Genomic DNA, 21,691 nt, shown 5'->3' on the forward strand with positions numbered 1-21,691 from the left:
CTGGCGGCCTCGACCAATCAGAGACGCGGGATTTCCAGGACAGACAGACAGACAGACAGAAAGACAGACAGATGGAAAAACCCTTAGACAATCTATATATATAATTGTCTAAGGGTTTTTCCGTCTGTCTGTCTGTCTTTCTGTCTGTCTGTCTTTCTGTCTGTCTGTCTGTCCTGGAAATCCCGCACCTCTGATTGGCCTGGCGGCCTCGACCAATCAGCGACGGGCACAGCGACGATGATGTCATAAAGGACGTAGACATCCCGCGTCTCTGATTGGTCGAGGCCGCAAGGCCTCGACCAATCAGGGACGGGCACAGCGACGATGATGTCATAAAGGACTTGGACATCCCACGTTTCTGATTCAGCGACGGGCACAGTATCGACGTAGATGTCATAATGGTTGCCATGGCGATGATGATGTCATAAAGGTTGCCTCGACCAATCAGCGATGGGCACAATCTGCCGCGAATTCTGGAATCATCATTGTCCATATACTACGGGGACATGCATATTCTAGAATACCCGATGCGTTAGAATCGGGCCACAATCTAGTTATATATATAGATGGTTGCCATGGTGACGATGATGTCATAATAGGTTGCAATGGTGATGGGTATGTCATAATGGTTGCCATGGCGATGATGATGTCATAATAGGTTGCAATGTGACGGTCAAGTCATAAAGATTGCCTTTGCAATGATGATGTCATAATGGTTGCCATGGTGATGATGATGTCATAATAGGTAGCAATGGTGACGGCCATGTCATAATGGTTGCCATGGCGACATTGATGTCATAATAGGTTGCAATGGTGACGGTTATGTCATAAAGGTTGCCATGTTGATGATGATGTCATAAAAGGTTGCCACTGTGTTGATGATATCATAATTGTTGCCATGGTGATGATGTCATAATTGTTGCCATTGTGATGATGATGTAATAATAGGCTGCAATGGTGACTGTTATGTCATAAAGGTTGCCATGGCGATGATGTCATAATGTTTGCCATGGTGATGATGATGTCATAATAGGTTGCAATGGTGACGGTGATGTCATAATGGTTGCCATGGTGACCGTTATGTCATAATGGTTGCCATGGCGATGATGATCTCTTAATGGTTGCCATGGTGATGATTATGTGATAATGGTGTCCATGATGAATATGGTAATGGTGATGTCATAATGGTTGCCATGGTGACAGTTATATCATAATGGCTGCCAAGGCGAAGATGATATCATAATAGGTTGCCATGGTGATGATTATGTCATAATGGTTGCCATGGCGATGATAATGTCATAAGGGTTGCCATGGTGACAATGATGTCATAATGGTTGCCATGGCGATGATGATGATGTGATAATCATTGCCATGGTGACGATTATGTCTTAATGGTTGCCATGGCTTAATGGTTGCGTAGATTATTTAGTCTAGAAAAGGATTATTTAGTCTAGAAAAAAGACGACTGAGGGGCGATCTAATAACCATGTATAAGTATATAAGGGGAGAATACAAATATCTCGCTGAGGATCTGTTTATACCAAGGAAGGTGACGGGCACAAGGGGGCATTCTTTGCGTCTGGAGGAGAGAAGGTTTTTCCACCAACATAGAAGAGGATTCTTTACTGTTAGGGCAGTGAGAATCTGGAATTGCTTGCCTGAGGAGGTGGTGATGGCGAACTCAGTCGAGGGGTTCAAGAGAGGCCTGGATGTCTTCCTGGAGCAGAACAATATTGTATCATACAATTATTAGGTTTTGTAGAAGGACGTAGATCTGGGGATTTATTATGATGGAATATAGGCTGAACTGGATGAACAAATGTCTTTTTTCGGCCTTACTAACTATGTTACTATGTTACTATGTTACTATGATTCTAACGCATCGGGTATTCTAGAATATGCATGTCCCCGTACTATATGGACAATGATGATTCCAGAATTCGCGGCATTCCATTATGACATCTACGTCGATACTGTGCCTGTCGCTGAATCAGAAACGTGGGATTTCTACGTCCTTTATGACATCATCGTCGCTGTGCCCGTTGCTGATTGGTCGAGGCCTCGCGGCCTCGACCAATCAGAGACGTGGGATGTCTACGTCCTTTATGACATCATCGTCGCTGTGCCCGTCGCTGATTGGTCGAGGCCGCCAGGCCACCAGGCCTCGACCAATCAGCGACGGGCACAGTATCGACTTAGAAATCCCACGTCTCTGATTGGTCGAGGCCGCCAGGCCTCGACCAATCAGCGACGGGCACAGCGACGATGATGTCATAAAGGCCGTAGACATCCCGCGTCTCTGATTGGTCGAGGCCGCCAGGCCTCGACCAATCAGCAACGGGCACAGCGACGATGATGTCATAAAGGACATAGAAATCCCACGTTTCTGATTCAGCGACGGGCACAGTATCGACGTAGATGTCATGATGGTTGCCATGGCGACGATGATGTCATAAAGGTTGCCTCGACCAATCAGCGACGGGCACAATCTGCCGCGAATTCTGGAATCATCATTGTCCATATACTACGGGGACATGCATATTCTAGAATACCCGATGCGTTAGAATCGGGCCACAATCTAGTTCTAGAATATGCATGTCCCCGTAGTATATGGAAAATGATGATTCCAGAATTCGCGGCAGAATGTGCCCGTCGCTGATTGGTCGAGGCAACCTTTATGACATCATCGTCGCCATGGCAACCATTATGACATCTACGTCAATACTGTGCTCGTTGCTGATTGGTCGAGGCCTGGCGGCCTCGACCAATCAGAGACGCGGGATGTCTACGTCCTTTATGACATCATCGTTGCTGTGCCCGTCGCTGATTGGTCGAGGCCTGGCGGCCTCGACCAATCAGAGACGCGGGATTTCCAGGACAGACAGACAGACAGACAGAAAGACAGACAGACGGAAAAACCCTTAGGCAATTATATATATAGATGGGAGGAGGGGGAGCCGAGCCATGCATACAGGATGAGATGGGGAGCCGAGCCATGCATACAGGATTGGACAAGGGAGCCAAGCCATGCATACAGGATGGGACAGGGGAGCCATGCATACAAGATGGGAGGAGGAGCCAAGACATGCATACAAGATGGGAGGGGGGAGCTGAGCCATGCATACAAGATGGGACAGGGGAGCCGAGCCTTGCATATAGGATGGGACAGAGGAGTGAGCCATGCATGCAGGATAGGACAGGGGAGCCGAGCAAAGCATACAGGATGGGACAGGGGAGCCATGCATACAAGATGGGAGGGAGGAGCCTAGCCATGCATACAAGATGGGAAAGGGGAGTCGAGCCATGCATACAAGATGGGACGGGGGGAGCCGAGCCATGCATACAGGATGGGACAGGAGAGCTGAGCCATGCATACAAGATGGGACGGGGGGGGGGGGAGCAGAGCCATCTATACAAGATGGGAGGAGGGGGAGCCGAGCCATGCATACAGAATGAGATGGGGAGCCGAGCCATGCATATAGGATTGAACAGGGGAGCCAAGCCATGCATACAGGATGGGACAGGGGAGCCATGCATACAAGATGGGAGGGGGAGCCAAGCCATGCATACAAGATGGGGGGGAGCTGAGCCATGCATAAAAGATGGGACAGGGGAGCCGAGCCATGCATACAGGATGGGACAGAGGAGTGAGCCATGCATACAGGATAGGACAGGGGAGCCGAGCAAAGTATACAGGATGGGACAGGGGAGCCATGCATACAAGATGGGAGAGGGGAGCCGAGCCATGCATACAAGATAAGAAAGGGGAGCCGAGCCATGCATACAAGATGGGACGGGGGGAGCCGAGCCATGCATACAGGATGGGACAGGGGAGCCGAGCCATGCATACAAGATGGGAGGGGGGAGCCAAGCATACAAGATGGGAGGGGGAGGCCGAGCCATGCATACAAGATGGGACAGGGGGAGCTGAGCCATGCATACAGGATGGGACAGGGGAGCTGAGCCATGCATACAAGATGACACAGGGGAGCCACGCCATGCACACAAGATGGGAGGGGGGAGCCAAGCCATGCATACAAGATAGGACTGAAGGAGCCAAGCATACAAGATGGGACAGAGGAGCCATGCATACAAGATGGGACAGGGGAGCTGAGCATACAAGGATGGGAGGAGGGGGAGCCGAGCCATGCATACAAGATGGAACAGGGGAGCCGAGCATACAAGGATGGGAGGAGGGGGAAGCCATGTATACAACAGGGGGAACCACACAGAGCAGGACAGGATGGGGAGAACCACACACACTGGGATAGGAATGAGGGGACAATACATACCCGACTTATACTCGAGTCGATAAGCTTACTCGGTTTTCCGTGGCAAAATTAGGTGCCTCGGCTTATACTTGGGTCGGCTTATACTCGAGTATATACGGTATGTAATATATACACATGTATGTGTGTGGCTATATATATATATATATATAGCTTTGTTGCCATAAAAGGAGGGGGGCCAGACACAGTTCTTGCACAGGGGCCCCAAGCTGTCAGTGTCCTCCCCTGCCCAGGGATCAATTGTACTTGCATCTTACAAAAACGAGTACAATTGAGGCTCTGACTGCTGGGTCAGAGCGACGTGAGCAGCGTGATCAGATCATGTAATCAAGCTGCTGACGTCGCTCACCCGCGCTGCAGAGGCGAACACTGGTGGTAAGTGCTCCAGTGGAGCAGGAGACACCGAAGATTAAGTGCACAGGGGGGACAATTTGAGTGGCAATGGGGAGATTTATTATGTGTGTGGAGAATTTGAGTGGGGATGAGGGGATTTATTATATGTGGGGATGGAGGGATTTATTGTGTGTGGGGACAATTTGAATGAGGATAGGGGGATTTATTATGTGTAGGGAGAATTGGAGTGGGGATGGGGGTTTTAATGTGTGTTGGGAGAATTGGAGTGGAGATGGGGGATTTAATGTGTGGGTGAGATTTGAGGGCACAAGATGAAGAGCAAAGGGGGAGATGGGGAAACAGTACAGGGGAATGGGGGGCATGTATGAGGAAACAGTATGGGGGAATGGGGGGCATGTATGAGGAAACAGTCCGGGGGAATGGGGGGCATGTATGAGGAAACAGTACTGGGCAATGGGGGGCATGTATGAGGAAACAGAACTGGGGAATGGGGGGCATGTATGAGGAAACAGTATGGGGGAATGGGGGGCATGCAGGAGGAAACAGTACTGCAGAATAGGGTGCATGTATGAGGAAACCGTATGGGGGATGGGTACAGACAGAATGGGGAGCGAACGGTGGAATGTATGTGGACACAGTATGAGTAGCGATGTGAAAAATGGATGTGGACAGAGTACAGGGAGTGAGGGTGATCGGATGTGTGCAGACACAGTATGGGGAGTCAGGTGAGCAGGCAGTATAGAAAGTGAGGGGGTAAATATATGAGGAGACAGTATGGTGAATGGGAGGGATGTGAGAGGAGACAGTATGGGGGGATAAAAGTGAGTGGGCACAGAATAGAACCTGAGTAGTGGGTTCGTAATATGGGGGGACGGTGTAAGGGCACAGCAAGGAGGGGACCGTATACCAAGGAGGGGGAGTACAGATGAGAGTACAGTATAAATACTGGGCCCTATACGGGGGACACAGTATGAGAGGACAGTGTGAAGAGGGGGCCGGTATGGAAAGGAGAGGTCAGTGTGAAGAGTAGGTACCATAAGAGGGACAATGTGGGGGTCATATTTTGTGCAGACAATATAGCGAGGGGCAATTTTTTATACAGGAGCATTATAATGACACTTGTATCTTTAAGGGTATCATGTGGAGATTTTCTGCAAAAGAGCGGAGAAGATGGAAGTCTGCAGAGACGGCTGTGGATGAGAAAACTCATCATGGGATCTGGATAAGATGAAGAAAAGAAGGAGAACGGCTCCAGAGACAACATCATCTATAAGGTACCTGGATGTAAATGTTATTTGTGATACTAACTAACTCTCATGTTTTTATTTATGTTAGGAGCATTAAAGGGGATGTCCAGGTTTGTAATGAGTCTGCAGTCATTCTTTGTGACTGCAGACTTCTGAATTCTCACAGTGCGCACTGCACGCTGTCAGGATTCTCTCGTGCCGGCGATTTACATACATGTGGTGACGTGCTGACTGGACATGTGTGGCCTCACTCAATGAAAATTAACTGAGTGAGGCCGGGCACGTCTAGTTGGAATGTGGTCGGAAGTATACAAATCGCATGCTTGTGCTGATATGACCGTCCACCAGCAAGGAAGAATCCTAAAAGTGTGCAGTGCATTAGTTGTGAGAATTCAGAAGCTGCGATGTCAGGATTCAGCTCTGCAGGTTCCAGTAGTCGTCACATGGACACTTCACTCATATGTGACTTTCATACTTGTGGTCCTGTCACAACGAGCTTCTCTTCTGTTTATAACTGAACATTGAGAGCATTAGGGAGATGAGCTCGTGGGTACATGACTAAGTATGAAAATCGTCCTGGGGGGGGGGGGGGGTGGCAAACTGAATTCTTGCCCCTGGTGCCAGAAAACCTAGATACACCTCTGCCGGTATGCCACTGCGAGCGGTGATTACCGGGTCCGGTGGAGGGAGGTCTGTGTACAGGCAGTGAGGCAAGGACTGTGGGTGTGCACAGAGAGAATGGAGACCCGGAGACTGCCTGTCCCAGTCTACGCCGTAGCCTGGAGCCCTCATTATCATAGGAATATGTCAGTTAATAAATTGTTTTTCAAAAAGCTTTATAGTGTAGTTTTAGGTCAGGGAGGGATGGTTAGCGATGAGCTAGCAGGGTGCAGGGACAGGTAGTGATGGCTACTTGTGGACATGTGCGCCACTTGCGGTGTTGCACTTGCGGTGAGACAAAAGAACACTGCCAGCAGCGTTTTTTTCCCATTGCTGCAAGTACCGCATTTGCCGGATGGCGGCAAAACCAAAAGTGTCGCGCAAGTCCCATAGGGAATGAATGAGGCCGAGCGCAGTGTTGCCGTTAGTGATCCGTTACTTTGCAGATGCGGAAAAACTGCCAGATCTGCTGCAAAAGGCTACTTTCACATCAGCTATTTTTGCCAAAGTCACTGCCGATAGTGTCATACTCACCAATGAGAGAGGCAGCAATAAAAGTACCTAGGGCAGCAGAAACTCTAAATACGGCCCTGGATTACCTTTCAATGCTTGGGTCCTTAGTTCAATTGTGACTGAGGTCTGAGTAATTCTACCTCTCAGTTGTACTTTAGCAATTGCAAATGGACCTGCTCTAGTTTTTCATGACCTGTCGGTGGGCACTGATAGACATATTGATGACCTAGCAATCAGGTAATTCTCAGGCAGCACTGTGGCTCAGTGGTTAGCTTGATTGCCTTTTAATGCTTGAGTCCTTAGTTCAATTCTGACTGATTTCTCATTAATTCTACCTCTCAGTTCTACTTTAGAAATAGCAAATGGACCCACTCTAGTTTTTCATGAGCTGTCGGTGGGCACTGATAAACATATTGATGACCTAGCCATCAGGTAATCCTTAGGCAGCAGGGTTGCTTAGTGTTTAGCCAATGCGTTTTGCCAAAGGTTAGCTTCTGAGCCGCACAATAACTAAGTGGAAAGTGCTGATGCTTTGTAGCATGGGAGTCCAGGGTCTAACCCCACTTTGGGAAATTGCAAATGGACCTGCTCTAGCTTTTCCTGATCTTCCCATTGGTGCTGGTAGTAATATTAATGACTTTGCCAAAGGTTAGCTTCCAAGCAGCACAGTAGTTCAGTGGAAAGCACCGATGCTTTGCAGCATGGGATTCTTGGTTTCTAATCCCACTGTGGGAAATTGCAAATGCACTTTCTCTAGTTTTTCCTGATCTTCCCATAGGCGCTGGTAGTAATATCAATGACTTTGACAAACCTTACTGCTGAGCAGCACTGTAGCTTGGTGGAAAGCACTGGTGCTTTGCAGCATGTGAGTCTAGGGTTCTAATCTCACCATGAGAAATTGCAAATGGGCCTGTTCTAACTTTTCCTTATCTTTCCATTGATGCTGGTAGTAATATCAATGACTTCCGAAAAGGTTACTCTTCGAGCAGCACGGTAGTCAAGTGGTAAGTACTGGTGCTTTGCAGTATAGGAGTCCAGGGTTCTAATCCCACTATGAGAACTTGCAAATGGACCTGCTTGCTCTAGTTTTTCCTGTTCTTCTCATTGGTGCTGGTAGTAATATCAATGACTTCCGAAAAGGTTATCTTCTGAGCAGCACAGTAGCCCAGTGGTAAGTACTGGTGCTTTGCAGCATGGGAATTCAGGGTTCCAATCCCACCATGGGAAATTGCAAATGGACCTGTTCTAACTTTTCCTTATCTTTCCATTGGTGCTGGTAGTAATATCAATGACTTCCGAAAAGGTTATCTTCTGAGCAGCACGGTAGCCCAGTGGTAAGTACTGGTGCTTTGCAGCATGGGAATTCAGGGTTCCAATCCCACCATGGGAAATTGCAAATGGACCTGTTCTAACTTTTCCTTATCTTTCCATTGATGCTGGTAGTAATATCAATGACTTCCGAAAAGGTTATCTTCTGAGCAGCACGGTAGTCCAGTGGTAAGTACTGGTGCTTTGCAGCATGGAAATCTAGGGTTCTAATCCCACCCTGAGAACTTGCAAATGGTCCTGCTTTAGTTTTTCCTGTTCTTCTCATTGGTGCTGGTAGTAATAACAATGACTTCCGAAAAGGTTATCTTCTGAGCAGCACGGTAGCCCAGTGGTAAGCACTGGTGCTTTGCAGTCTGGGATTCCAGGGTTCTAATCCCGGATGACACTGCAAGGAGTTTGTATGTTCTCCCCGTGCTCAGGTGGTCTGCCACCCATGCTCTAAAGACATACAGGTAGGGTCCAGTGATGATGGTGTCACCTGTGCAGCATTCAGGGCTGCTTGCCCCCTTTCCTTGGGCAAGTATACTGATTGGATGAATGTTCTGGTACAAATAACAAGATATTCACTTGTTAAATTGAGCAGCTCAGTCCTGGCCCGGCTGAGCTGCACTCTTTAATAGAAAAAATATAATTGTTTTAAAGAGTGCAGCTCAGCCGGGCCAGGACTGAGCTGCTCAATTTAACAAGTGAATATCTTGTTATTTGTACCAGAACATTCATCCAATCAGTATACTTGCCCAAGGAAAGGGGGCAAGCAGCGCTGAATGCTGCACAGGTGACACCATCATCACTGGACCCTACCTGTATGTCTTTAGAGCATGGGTGGCAGACCACCTGAGCACGGGGAGAACATACAAACTCCTTGCAGTGTCATCCGGGATTAGAACCCTGGAATCCCAGACTGCAAAGCACCAGTGCTTACCACTAGGCTACCGTGCTGCTCAGAAGATAACCATTTCGGAAGTCATTGTTAATACTACCAGCACCAATGAGAAGAACAGGAAAAACTAAAGCAGGACCATTTGCAAGTTCTCAGGGTGGGATTAGAACCCTGGATTTCTATGCTGCAAAGCATGAGCACTTACCACTGGGCTACCATGCTGCTCAGAAAGTAACCTTTTCGGAAGTCATTGATATTACTACCAGCATCAATGGAAAGATAAGGAAAAGTTAGAACAGGTCCATTTGCAATATCCCATGGTGGGATTGGAACCCTGGACTCCAATGCTGCAAAGTACCATTGCTTACCACTGGGCTACCGTCCTGCTCAGAAGATAACCACGGTCTGCAGAGCTCGGTGCACAAGTGTCGCAGATCCATCCCATTTTTGAATGGAGCAGAGGTACGCAGGCTCCACTGCATTCATTGTCTATGGGACTGTCTGAAAATAATGGAGCTCTGCTTTCCCAGATGGTCCCATAAACAATGAATGGAGCAGAGGTGCGCAGGCTTATCCTCCACTGTATTCATTGTCTATGGGACTGTCTGGAAATAACGGAGCTCTGCGTTCTCAGATGATCCTCTAAACAATGGAGCAGAGTATGAGCAGCTCCACTTCCAATGACATACTGATAGGATGTGAGTCCTGACGGGGCAATAATGTCTGCAAAGTGAGACCGTTCTAGTTAAAGGGTTTTCTCAAATACGGCGATACCATCCTCATATAGTAACCCTGGTTGAAACACACTTGACTAGGGACTCGGCTCGATATATGCAGAAACCATGGGTACAATGGTCTGTTCATACGTTTCATACTAGCTATTCTAGAGCGGTCTCTCTTTTGATACATAGAGATGTCAGGGAGGTCGGAGAGGTACGGAGAGATCCTGAGGGCCGCTTTATTTTTGTACATGCATGGGTTAATATGAGAGATTATGTTATAATGTGTATATATAATCCCCCTCCTGCTAACCTATCAATTCTAAAAAAGGCGGTGAGTTTTGCTTTAAACTATCCAGATGCGCATGCTATGTGTATGGGAGACTTTAATCTGGTGATGGATGATCGCCTAGATAGGCTCAGGTTGGATGGTGCGGTTCCGGGGCTGGCCTCCCCTTCATCTCATCTGTCAATAGTTATGGAAGGATGTGGCTGGTTGGCTCTGTGGAGAATACGTCATCCTGATGTAAGAGAATACACCTGTCACTCATCCGTTAGACATACTCTCTCCCGCTTGGACTACATATTTGGATCTAATAATTTAGCAATGTGGGTGGGAGAGGTGGAGCATGGGAGTAGGGGTATTTCAGACCATAGCCCGGTAATACTTAGGCTTAGGTTTGGTCAGGCAAGGCACAACGTAGTGTAGAAGCTAAACCCATTTTGGCTAAAGCTAATAGACCCCAAAGACAGAACTATAGATCAGCTAGACTGTTTTATAACGTCTGATCCAGAGCCGCAAAATATTAATATGTTCTGGGATGCTCTCAAGGCTTGTTTATCCTCTACAATCTCTCATATTTAACGTGTGACCTCACAAGAAGATGATAATATGGAAAAGCGTCTGAAAGACTCAGAAGCAGCTTATATAGCTACCCAAACCAGCGAGAATAGGGCCCATAGATTATATCCCCAGTATGTAGACACTAAATCTAAGCGTAAAGTGTTCTTCACTAGGCAAGCATATTTTGAATTGGGGAATCAGTCTAATAAACTCTTAGCATTTATGGTACGACAACACAACACATCTAAAACTATACCTAAAATCCGTAAATTAGATGGTACAATTGTGACCTCAACAGATGATATCCTCCAATGTTTCCATGATTATTACAAAGAACTATATAGATCCAAAGGGGATTTCGATACTTCGAGCTGCCTAGATGACCTCTTAGATATTGAATTTCCTACACTAACCCCTGGACAACAAGCTTTTCTGGATGCAGACTTTACTTTGGAAGAGATTAACCTGGCTATAGCAGATATGGCCTCTGGAAAGGCACCAGGCCCAGACGGGTTCCCCATCGAAATGTACAGAAAATATCGAGACATTTTGGCGCCGAGTCTTTTGAAGGTATTCCAGGGTATTTCGAAGGGGGGTTCTCTACCAGACTCCAACTATGAAGCAAATATTATAGTGTTAATAAAAGAAGGAAAAGATCCCCTGGATTGTGGATCATATCGCCCTATTTCATTAGTTAATGTTGATTATAAAATTTTTACTACAATATTAGCTACTAGGTTAAACGCGGTAATTTTGGACATAATATACCCAGACCAGACAGGATTTATGTCAGGTAAAAGTACATCCATTAATATTAGGAGAGTTCAATCAATAGCCCAGTATAGCTCATTGGTAACGGAGAATAGATGGGCCTTGGCCTCGCTGGCATTTGACTCTCTAGAGTGGCCCTTTTTATCTGCTTGCTTACAGAGATACCAATTCGGCCCTAAATTTCAAAGATGGATTAGTGCAATTTATCTGAAACCTGAAGCCCAGGTAATTATTAATAACTCCATGTCAGAAACATTTTCCCTGAAAATGCGAACCCGACAGGGCTGCCCGCTCTCCCCAGCTCTATTTGCTCTTGCGATTGAAGCACTAGCAATACGTATGAGATCCACTCCATCTATTAAGGGTATCGAGATAGCTGATCGAATGGATGTCATTGGTTTATATGCGGATGATATGGTAATATTTATGGATAATGTAGAAGAGACCTTGCCGCATGTGATCACTATAATAAACGGATTTAGTAAGTGTTCGGGGTTTTATATTAATTGGAATAAATCTGTTTTGATGCCTCTTACTCATGATTCAACAGATCACCTTGAAAGGCTCTCCTCATTACCGGTGGTATCTAGCTTTAAATACTTAGGAATAATTATACCACAATATAGTAGACTTGACTTACAATTGAATATTCTGCCGTTACTAGACTTGGTTAACCATAAATTTGCAGTCTGGAGTAAGTTACCACTATCTGTCTCTGGGCGCATCAATTTGATTAAGATGATATTGCTCCCGATGCTTAATTACTCCCTTCAACATAGTGCAGTTCCTGTTCCGAAATCCTTCTTTTCAAATTTGAACTCTTTAATTTCATCATTTATCTGGGTGAAAGCTAGGCCTAAGCTCAAATTACCTACTTTACATAGATCTAAGCAAATGGGAGGGGCGGCATTGCCTGATTTTTTCCTATACTATCTAGCTGGACAGCTTAGGGCATTAAGTAAATGAATGCCAGAAAACTTTTTACCAAATTTGGAGAGCCATTTAACCGAGGCTGCAAGATCTGATTGTCCGATGGGTTTTTTGGAAATAGAGAGACCCACTACTCCTAGATTATTACCATTACTCCCGTTAGCGAGGCTGGTTTGGAAACAGGTAAAGAAGGTGACCCACTTTGATGGTATTATAGCCGAAATGCCACTATGGATTAATATGTTCTTTCCAGGGCTATTGAATCACCCATCTACACAATTTTGGATTTCACATGGTGTTGTTTCAGTTAATGATTTATTCAAACAAGGCACTTTAATGTCTTTGAACAATTACAAATTAAATAAAACATTTCGAGACCCCAATTTTTTTAGATATTTACAACTCAGATTGGCAATACAATCACATATGCGCGGGATCAGGACCAGTCAAATAATATCATCTTTCCCATTAATAGGGATCCTTAAATCTCAGGGACCCTGTGGTCTTATCTCCGCACTATACACACGTATGTTGGCTGTGGATGCTGATTCCGCTGTATCGGCAGTCAAAGAAAAATGGAAATCCCTAATTCCTGATCTTCAAGAAGAGGATTGGGAGATGTTTCTTGAATCCCGAATGGGAGCGTCTCCTTCGGCTAATAATAAAATTATCCAAATGTATATCTTACATCAAGTATATCTAACCCCAATACGGTTATTTAAAATGGGATGGTCTAACTCCTCAGAATGTCTAAGATGCCACGCAATGGAGGCTGACTTTATTCATATGATTTGGATTATCCAATCATTTTGGAGTGAGGTAACTATGACTTCCCTTGTGTATATTCCCGTTCCGTTGAATCCTTTAGTTTGTTTATTTAGGGTACTGGAGGAAGAGACATGGGGATATCATACTCAAATTTTCTTGAGGGAGACACTTTTTCTGGCACAGAAAGTAATAGCTCTTCACTGGATGGGAAATACTCATCCATCTCTTAGGGCCTGGATTGATTTGGTAAATTCTATTATACCCTACGAACGAACGTTATACCAAAATAGAGGCTGCTTGGGGAAATTTAGCAAAATATGGGATGTATGGAATTCATCACCTCTCACTGTGTCAAATCATGGCAGATAGTCTAACTCCATTATAATAAGATGTAATGAACATTGGATCACGCCTAGTTTAAATATTAAACAATCGACATGATGGGGATGGTTTTGGCAGCAGGATAGGGTTATGTTTTGTTCCTGATGTGTTTTCTAAGGTTTTAGCATAGGTATCCTAGACAATTTGTGATATTTTTAACATTTGTATGACCCATTCCATATACTATGATCTGCATTGCCAAAAAACACCCAAAAAACTTATTGTATACATTTGTGATTTTCTTGCTAAATGTGACAAATATGTTTGTGGTGATTCGGTCATACGCAAAATACGTATATTTTATACTTATCCTTTTTGTTGTTTAATAAACGAATTAAAAAAAAGTGAGACCGTTCTTATGAAGCATAATAAATAAGCATTTTGATTGTACAGCACTTTACAGACATCACTGCACCCATCAGGGGTCATATCTCCTACAGGTCTGTCTTCAGAAAATGAGAGGAAACCCACACAGTCACACAAAATCAGGGCTGTGCAGTCGGTAAGCCAAACCTCCGACTCACGCTCCTCAATTTCCATGACTCCAACTCCGACTCCACGACTCCGACTCCCTCATACATGGCTCATGTTTAAGTTTATGTGATACATTTACAGTAGTAAAATGGTAACATCAGGCTTCTACTCATTATTATGATACAATAATCAAGCCATTTAGATAGAACATAAAATATATTTATTGGAATACAACTTTAGAAAAAAAGACTTTTGCATATTTACAATTTATTATACATTATGCAGTAAGTGGGGAAAAAACAGTTTTCAACAAAAACGCACTGAATAACATTTGTGTAGTCTATGAATTTGTTCTGAGAAATAATATCGCCTCCATCAGATCCTCCTTCATAGATTACCTCAAATCTGACCTAATTGTTTTAAGGCTACAGAACAACCTCTCTATACTAACTTGGGTTGGTGGCAAAGCAGTAACCACATGGGCGACATCTCTAACAATTTCAGAGTATAAAGGAATTGCCTCGTGCACAGTCAGTTTTGATGAACGATTGAACTCTACTACTTCTTTGAAAGCAAGTGAAAAATTTTGCTGAAATATCGTCAATCTGTTTTCAATGGGAGTGGAATCTTTTTCCCTGTGGCAACGCTTTGCCTGTTCCATGTCATCCAAATACTTTTCAAAATCAAGCTCCTCATCTGATGAGGATGAAGAAACGGCAGCAGCAGCACTGGCAGGACCCGAGTCCTCTTGCTCTTGGCCGTCCTGTAGCCCACTCATCCTTACTGCTACCTCAATCAGAGCTTATTTTCCTTTAGTATGTTGTTGATCATCCAGCAATATACAATTACTCGGGTCCACATAAACAGCTGCCAGAAGAATTTTATTTTCTAATAGCAGTGTCTCTCTCTGTTTCATTGAAGCAGCAATGCCAACTGCGATTAAACCTCCTCTTTTGGACAGGCAATACAACAAGTTCTTCTACTTCTTTATAAAATAGCCAGGAGTTAAATCCTCAGCTTGTAACTTTTTAGTCACTGTAAATGGGTGATGAAACAATTCCTTCAATTCATCCACCTGTGTCCATTGACCTTCATGTAGTGTTACCTGAGGGTTGGCCATATCTACAAGGAAGGGTTTCAGCTCAAGCATTCGCTCAATCAGTAAATAGATGCTGCCCCACTGAGTGGCTTGATCCACAATTGCCCCTTTTCCAACACGTGTCTTCAAGATGGAATCAATTTTGTCTCGCATGGAAAGTTAAAACCGAGAACACTGATGTGTGGATTTGTGGATCGAGATAAAAGAACAGCCCAAGGTTAAATTATATATTTAATTGCCTTAAGGTCACACTAGACAATACACTATATACATACACAATGGTTATACATATATAATGGTCAGATATGCAAATGCAGGTGAAGTACAAAAGATATAAGCAGTTTAATCATGTCAATTACTATTTTGATGCTTAACCATGTGTGCTGGGCCACATGAGGGCATGGGCAGCCAGCTGATCCAGCCCCTTTCAGCATGTTACACAACATGGCCTTCCCCTTTAGAAGTGAACAGCAAGCATAACAAAGAGATAGCACATGGAATTGCACAAGCATTTATCCCCTAGGTTTGTCACACCCTTTTTGCCCCCGGCTGAGCCTTATACCCCAGTCCTGGGTGTTTGAAGCTAAACCTTCCAAAACCTGGGAAGTTATGATCCTTCACAATGGTTCTGGCACCATCGGATCCCGCCAGGCGACTGTTACACTTGGAGACCAAACACTGCTTTACTACCTGGCTTCTACTTGCCGTTCTGCGTATCTCCCCACCCTTGGGTGTTAGAATGGATTGAAACCCTGGAAGGCATTCAGTCTGTTCTATAGATTTCAAAAATGTAATCGGTATGTGGATAGGATGTATGATAACTCCATATTCTCTTTAAATCTCCTTAAAAAAAAACGAAACTGACTTGGCAAAGAAGTTACACAGCGTGGGCTTCACAGGGCATCATCCTTTATGAGCTTAGATACTAGCTGATGTGGCTGGACCACCTGCTAAACCAGGTGCCCTGTTACAGCTACACATGCTGAAAGAGAATTGTAATCTGCCATTAAATCCCCATATATCCTTCACAGTCAACCTCCCATAGGTCTGATCTGTCCCCTTTCCTACTGTCTGAATGAGTGGTCGTGGAGTAACATGTGAAGGCAAGTTCCACAACTATGGCAATATATAGGTTAGCATTGGAGCTTTAGAGACAAAACTGAATCGTTACGGTCATGTTTGTCAGTAAGGCTTATCTGCTGCAGTTTGCTTATCTAAATGCCATTACCTACAATGGTATAAATAAAAACTTCAGCTTTCCACTCCATCAAAAAAAGCCCTCACACATCTGCATCAACAGAATAATAAAACTTTACGGGACTCAAAAAGCAAAACAAAACCAGTTTGTTAATTTTGTATAAAAAAAAAATCACCTAAAATTTTCCTATTATTTTTACCACACAATGAGCATCATAAAGTCAACATTGTGTTTCTTTTTGAGATTTCAATGCGCTTGGAATTTTTTTCCCATTTTCCGGAACATTGTAGGACAAATAGAATGGTCTCTTTCCAATCTAAAACGCATACAGCTTAAAGCGTAAAAAACCTTTTTTAGATGGTAAATTAAAATAGTGCAAAAAGAGGAGGAAAAACTAAAGCGCAAAAAACTATTTGGCCTTGGCGGGAAGAAGTTAACTGAACTTCAGGGTACTGCTTGGACAGACATGACTTCCCCTAGATATATCATCTGATTGTTGGGAGTTTGTGAAGCTGGGTCTTAATGAAATTATGAGTGGACCCATTTTAATTAAGAAAGGGGTTGTCATCATTTGTCCTCTAGTTTACTAGTCTTTAGTACTACAGAAGATAAGTGCCAAAACGTTGGTACTAGTCATGGAACTTTTCTCCTTTACTAGTTATTTTATAAATTAGAATCTTTGCAATTGTCCAGTATGTTCCATAGAAGAAAAACCAGTAAGCTGTATTTCCAATAAGTCCACCAATCCCCCCCCCCCCAGAAACTTGTAAATCTGTCCCGTCAGCACTGTGGCTTCTCATATTCATGCTGGATTTCTTGGATGCATATAGATGACATTTCTTGAGCACAAACTGTCCAAAAACATTTTCGATGCTTCTTCACCCTTTTCGGAACAGGTTTCTAAGCATTTCCGTGTTTTGGCTTTTAACGTCCTTTCTGCATCTATGTTTTCATAATCATCTCGAGAGAGCACAAATTTGGTCCTCAAGGTATCTATGAGGTTGTTGAGATGTCCTTCTGTCACTCTATTCAGAATCGCCTCCCAGTTCCTTTTTAGGGTCTCAGCGTAGGTTCTGCTGTAGACCAGATGTGGACTGGAAACACAATCTGAAGTACAAACAATGGGTATTATAGTGACAAATTTAAAAGTCCGTAAAGTTTTAGCTATCACAGATCTAAATAAATAAATCTTAGAAATAATTTTTAGTCATGGCAAAAAAAAAATAAAGATTCCTTTCTGTGCTTGTAACCCCTCAATACTATTTTAATATAGTCCAGTTCTTTCATACTTGACAATTCTCCAGGAATGTCTTGGAAGCTCCAGTATGAAGGACGGACAAACCAGACTTCCAGAAAATCTCCTGGGCCAAGGCCTCCAGAAACCTTCTGGACAGTAGCTCTTCCAGACAGTTACTCAACTGTGGTGCTAGGATGCTTCATTCAACCAAACCCTGGTGTCCAAAAGGGCAGGAATTGGGCCATTGGAGGTGAAGATATATATATATTTAAATGAGTTTCAAAGAGCATTTTAACCTCTTTCTGACATCAGGTTTAATGTCAATCTCTGACATCGGCATTTAACTCGCGCTTCCGGCAAGCACTCCGGAAATCCCTCCCATCGGTGACCCCGTCCCGTGATCGCGGGTCACCGATGGGTTGGCGTGACAACTAGAGGTCTCCCTCCAGCAGACCTCTTTGGTTGTCATAGCTAGATTGCTATGAGCGCCACCCGGTGGTCGGCGTTCATACAAAGTGAGCATTTCTGCTACACACAGGTGTAATAGAGGCGATCGAGTTATGGCAGCTTCTAGTCTCCCATGGAGACTATTGAAGCATGCGAAAAGTAAAAACAAATGTTTTTAAAAATATTAAAAAAATATAAAAGTTCAAATCACCCCCCTTTCGCCCCATTCAAAATAAAACAATAGAAAAAAAATCAAACCTACACATATTTGGTATCGCCGTGTTCAGAGTCACCCGATCTATCACTATAAAAAAAAAAGAATTAATCCAATCGTTAAACAATGTAACGTGAAAAAAAAGTAGAAACACCAGAATTACGTTTTTTTGGTTGCCGCAACATTGGATTAAAATGCAATAATGGGTGATGAAAAATTGTATCTGCACCAATGGTATCATTAAAAACGTCAGCTCAGTGCACAAAAAATAAGCCCTCGCCCAAACTGCGATCACGAGAAATGGAGATGCTACATGTATCAAAAAATGGTGCTATTTTTTATTTTTTAAACAAATTTGGGAATTTTTTTCTCACCACTTAAATAAAAAATAACCTAAACATGTTTAGTGTCAGTTAACTCATAATGACATGAAGAATAATAGTGGCAGGTCAGTTTTAGCATTTAGCGAACATGGTAAAAAAAAGCCCCAAAAAACAATTGTGGAATTGGACTTTTTTTGCAATTTCACCGCACTTGGAATTTTTTTCCTGTTTTCCAGTAAATGATATGTTAAAACCAATGGTGTCTTTCAAAAGTACAACTTGTCCTGCCAAACAAAGCCCTCACATGGCCATTTTGACCAAACAAATAAAAACGTTATGGCTTTGGGAAGAAAGGGAGCAAAAAAGTAAATGCAAACACAAAAATACTTCTGATCGTTAAGGGGTTATGGTATTCCAAAATCTGCCACAGGACTAGTTAGTATGAATTCGCAAACCCATAACTGCGATTTTATGATAATTAATCTAGAACTTTTCATTGGTTAAATAATACTTGTTTTATTTGACTTTATGATAGCAATGTAGTTACTGTAAAGGTCCACGTCAGAAGGGCTATAAACTCCTGATGTTAAAATGAGAGTGAAAGAGCTCATATATCCAAGTGTATTCAGTCTCCAACCGCCCAACAAGAGCAGCTGATACTAAGAAGTGTGAGATCTCAGCAGGGAGGAGTGGCACTGAGGGGGGGCTGTCAATCAGTCCAAATAGGCGGAGATTAGGCTTAAACTTTCAAAAAGGATTATATAGCCATTCTAACATGATTTTCATAGTAAGTACAGCAGCTTCATTAGGTCTAACATAGCTATTTACCAATGTATGATCTTGTATTGTGAAATCTAGTGACAAATTTGATTTAATGTTAGAGGGGCCCCACCATGCCGGAAAAGAAGGAGGACAGACTGGCTGGGACACGGCCAGCAGCAGGGAATCAGAAGGATAGTATATGCCATTTCCTGTTTTTTTTTACCACACTGGAGCCATGTGGAAGTATAAAAAGAATGAAAACCCCTTTAAAAAACAAACAAACCCAAAACGAAAGGTAAGCTCCTACCTGCTACTTTCCTGTGCAACCCATAATTCCTTGCTGCCCTCGGATCAGGACACGTGGTCGGGATGGGAATGTTGGTCTTGCTACTTGAAACTGGCAGACTGGCTGAGGAGACAGAAAGGAACAGGCTTCTCATGAATCCATCGGACAACTTTGTAGAAAATTAAAGATTTGTACTAAAGCACAAAAATGTTAGTACGTACTCACACGTGACAAATATGCTTGGATTTTATGTCATCTATATACTTCATGAAAAAAAAAAAAGAAAGGAAAATGACCTTTCGTACAGATGTTAAAGGGAACCTGCATGTCCAAAAATGTATTTAGATGTAGGGTTAATCTGCAGATAAATAGTGTTAAAAGCAGCAGCTACATGGAGAAAATAAATTATATCCTCGCTTTGGTCACTTGCTTACAGGGATCTAGGCGGTGTAGGGAGCAATTACAGTCATCGGTCACTACCCATTGAAAGCTGTAATCACTCTTTGGCACATTGATTGACAGCTGGATCTGCAGTGTGTGTGTGCACAACAAGCTGTCTATCAATTTGTCGGTGAGGAATTACAGCGCTTACTGTGTAGTGACCGATGGCTGGAAACAAGCGACTGCAGGGACAATAGACCTTAATGATCTCCTTGTCACTGCTGCTCCAGTTACACTGCCAGAGAAGGTTTTACCACTATTTACCTGCAGATTAACCTAATATCTGCAGGTAATAGCATTTTTAGGACACTATAGGTTGACTTTAAATTTGCAACATCTCATTTCAATAGCATATCTTTACCGAAAATTTCAACTTTCCAAGTTCGTAGTCACAACTGTACAGATATGGAAGACATTAAAAGGGTTGTCCGACCTTATGGTACAAGTCTACAGTCACTCTATGTGACTGCAGACTTGTGAATCCTCGCAGTGTGCACAGTGCATGCTGTCAGGATCTGCATACATGCGGTCACATGCCGACTAGACGTGTGTGGTCTCATTCAATTCAAATGTTTTTAGGAAGACCAGACACGACTAGTCAGACTGTCGCTGGGAGTAGGCCAATTGCATACTTGAGGCCACATAATTGCCTGTTCCCGGAGAATCCTGACAGCGTGCACTGTGTGCGATGTGAGGATTCACAAGTCTGAAGTCACGTAGAATGACTGACTGCAGACTTGTACCCCAAGGCCAGACAACCCCTTTAAAAATAAAACACTGTGCCCTATGCAAGTATGTAAAGGGGTGTTCCCAAAGTCACAACTCATCCCCTGTTTATGGGATAGGTGATTAGTGTTTGATTTTTGGGACTAGCACCAATCACGATAATTATGGGTCATATGTCCCCCATTTCATTAGAATGGGGTCGCGCATTCGCTGCTCCACTTCAATTAAAGTCTATGGAACCGACAAAGAAAGCCGAGATGGCAGACTATAGCACTCGATCAGTTCCATAGACATTAAGAATAGATAGGGGACATGGGACCCCCATCCTCATGATTGGTGGGGTCCCCTAGTGTGGGAGACACAGATTTTAGACAATTACTCATCCTGTAGATATGATTCTACTTTAGTGGAGGTCAAACTGATCTCAGTGCATTAGGCAACATATACAGATGATTAAAAAAACTATGTACACAGGTCATATACAGACGTGTCATGGGAAACTTTCCACCCTTGTGCATTATTACATAAACCAGCACGGCTTGGGGCAAATAATTGCATCATGGTGAACCACATATCAATCTTAATATAATGAATTCTCAATTTTCATGTGTCAACTATCAATCAAACTGACAATGTTCACCAAGGAACGAGGCACTAAGCAAGCAGCACGGGTTTGCTCACGCCTGGGTTTATTTTTTCACTTTCCTATTCCTTTCACTATATGTTGTAACAGCACAAAGCAAAAATACAAAGACGATCCAGAATTGGTATTTCATGAAGAACGCAAGTTATGGATCCT

The 21,691-nt window shown here is 43.7% G+C and overlaps 1 protein-coding gene across 2 annotated transcripts in view; it reads right to left on the reverse strand.

Annotated features, from left to right (window-relative positions):
* Positions 1–14,362: 14,362 nt before the first annotated feature.
* The window catches only part of LOC138648756 (receptor-interacting serine/threonine-protein kinase 2-like), a 28,938-nt gene continuing 21,609 nt past the window's right edge, over positions 14,363–21,691 (reverse strand). The window contains exons 11-13 of one of the 2 annotated variants that reach the window (XM_069738621.1): positions 19,747–19,848; positions 18,403–18,444; positions 14,363–17,563 (exon numbers count right to left, since the gene is read on the reverse strand). In XM_069738621.1, coding sequence (XP_069594722.1) covers positions 17,259–17,563; positions 18,403–18,444; positions 19,747–19,848 — 449 coding nt within the window. In that variant the 3' untranslated portion in view covers positions 14,363–17,258. The remainder of the gene's footprint in view (positions 17,564–18,402; positions 18,445–19,746; positions 19,849–21,691) is intronic. The other variant, XM_069738623.1, reaches the window with a different exon arrangement.

The sequence above is a fragment of the Ranitomeya imitator genome, chromosome 9, assembly GCF_032444005.1.
Source record: "Ranitomeya imitator isolate aRanImi1 chromosome 9, aRanImi1.pri, whole genome shotgun sequence".
NCBI lineage: Eukaryota > Metazoa > Chordata > Amphibia > Anura > Dendrobatidae > Ranitomeya > Ranitomeya imitator.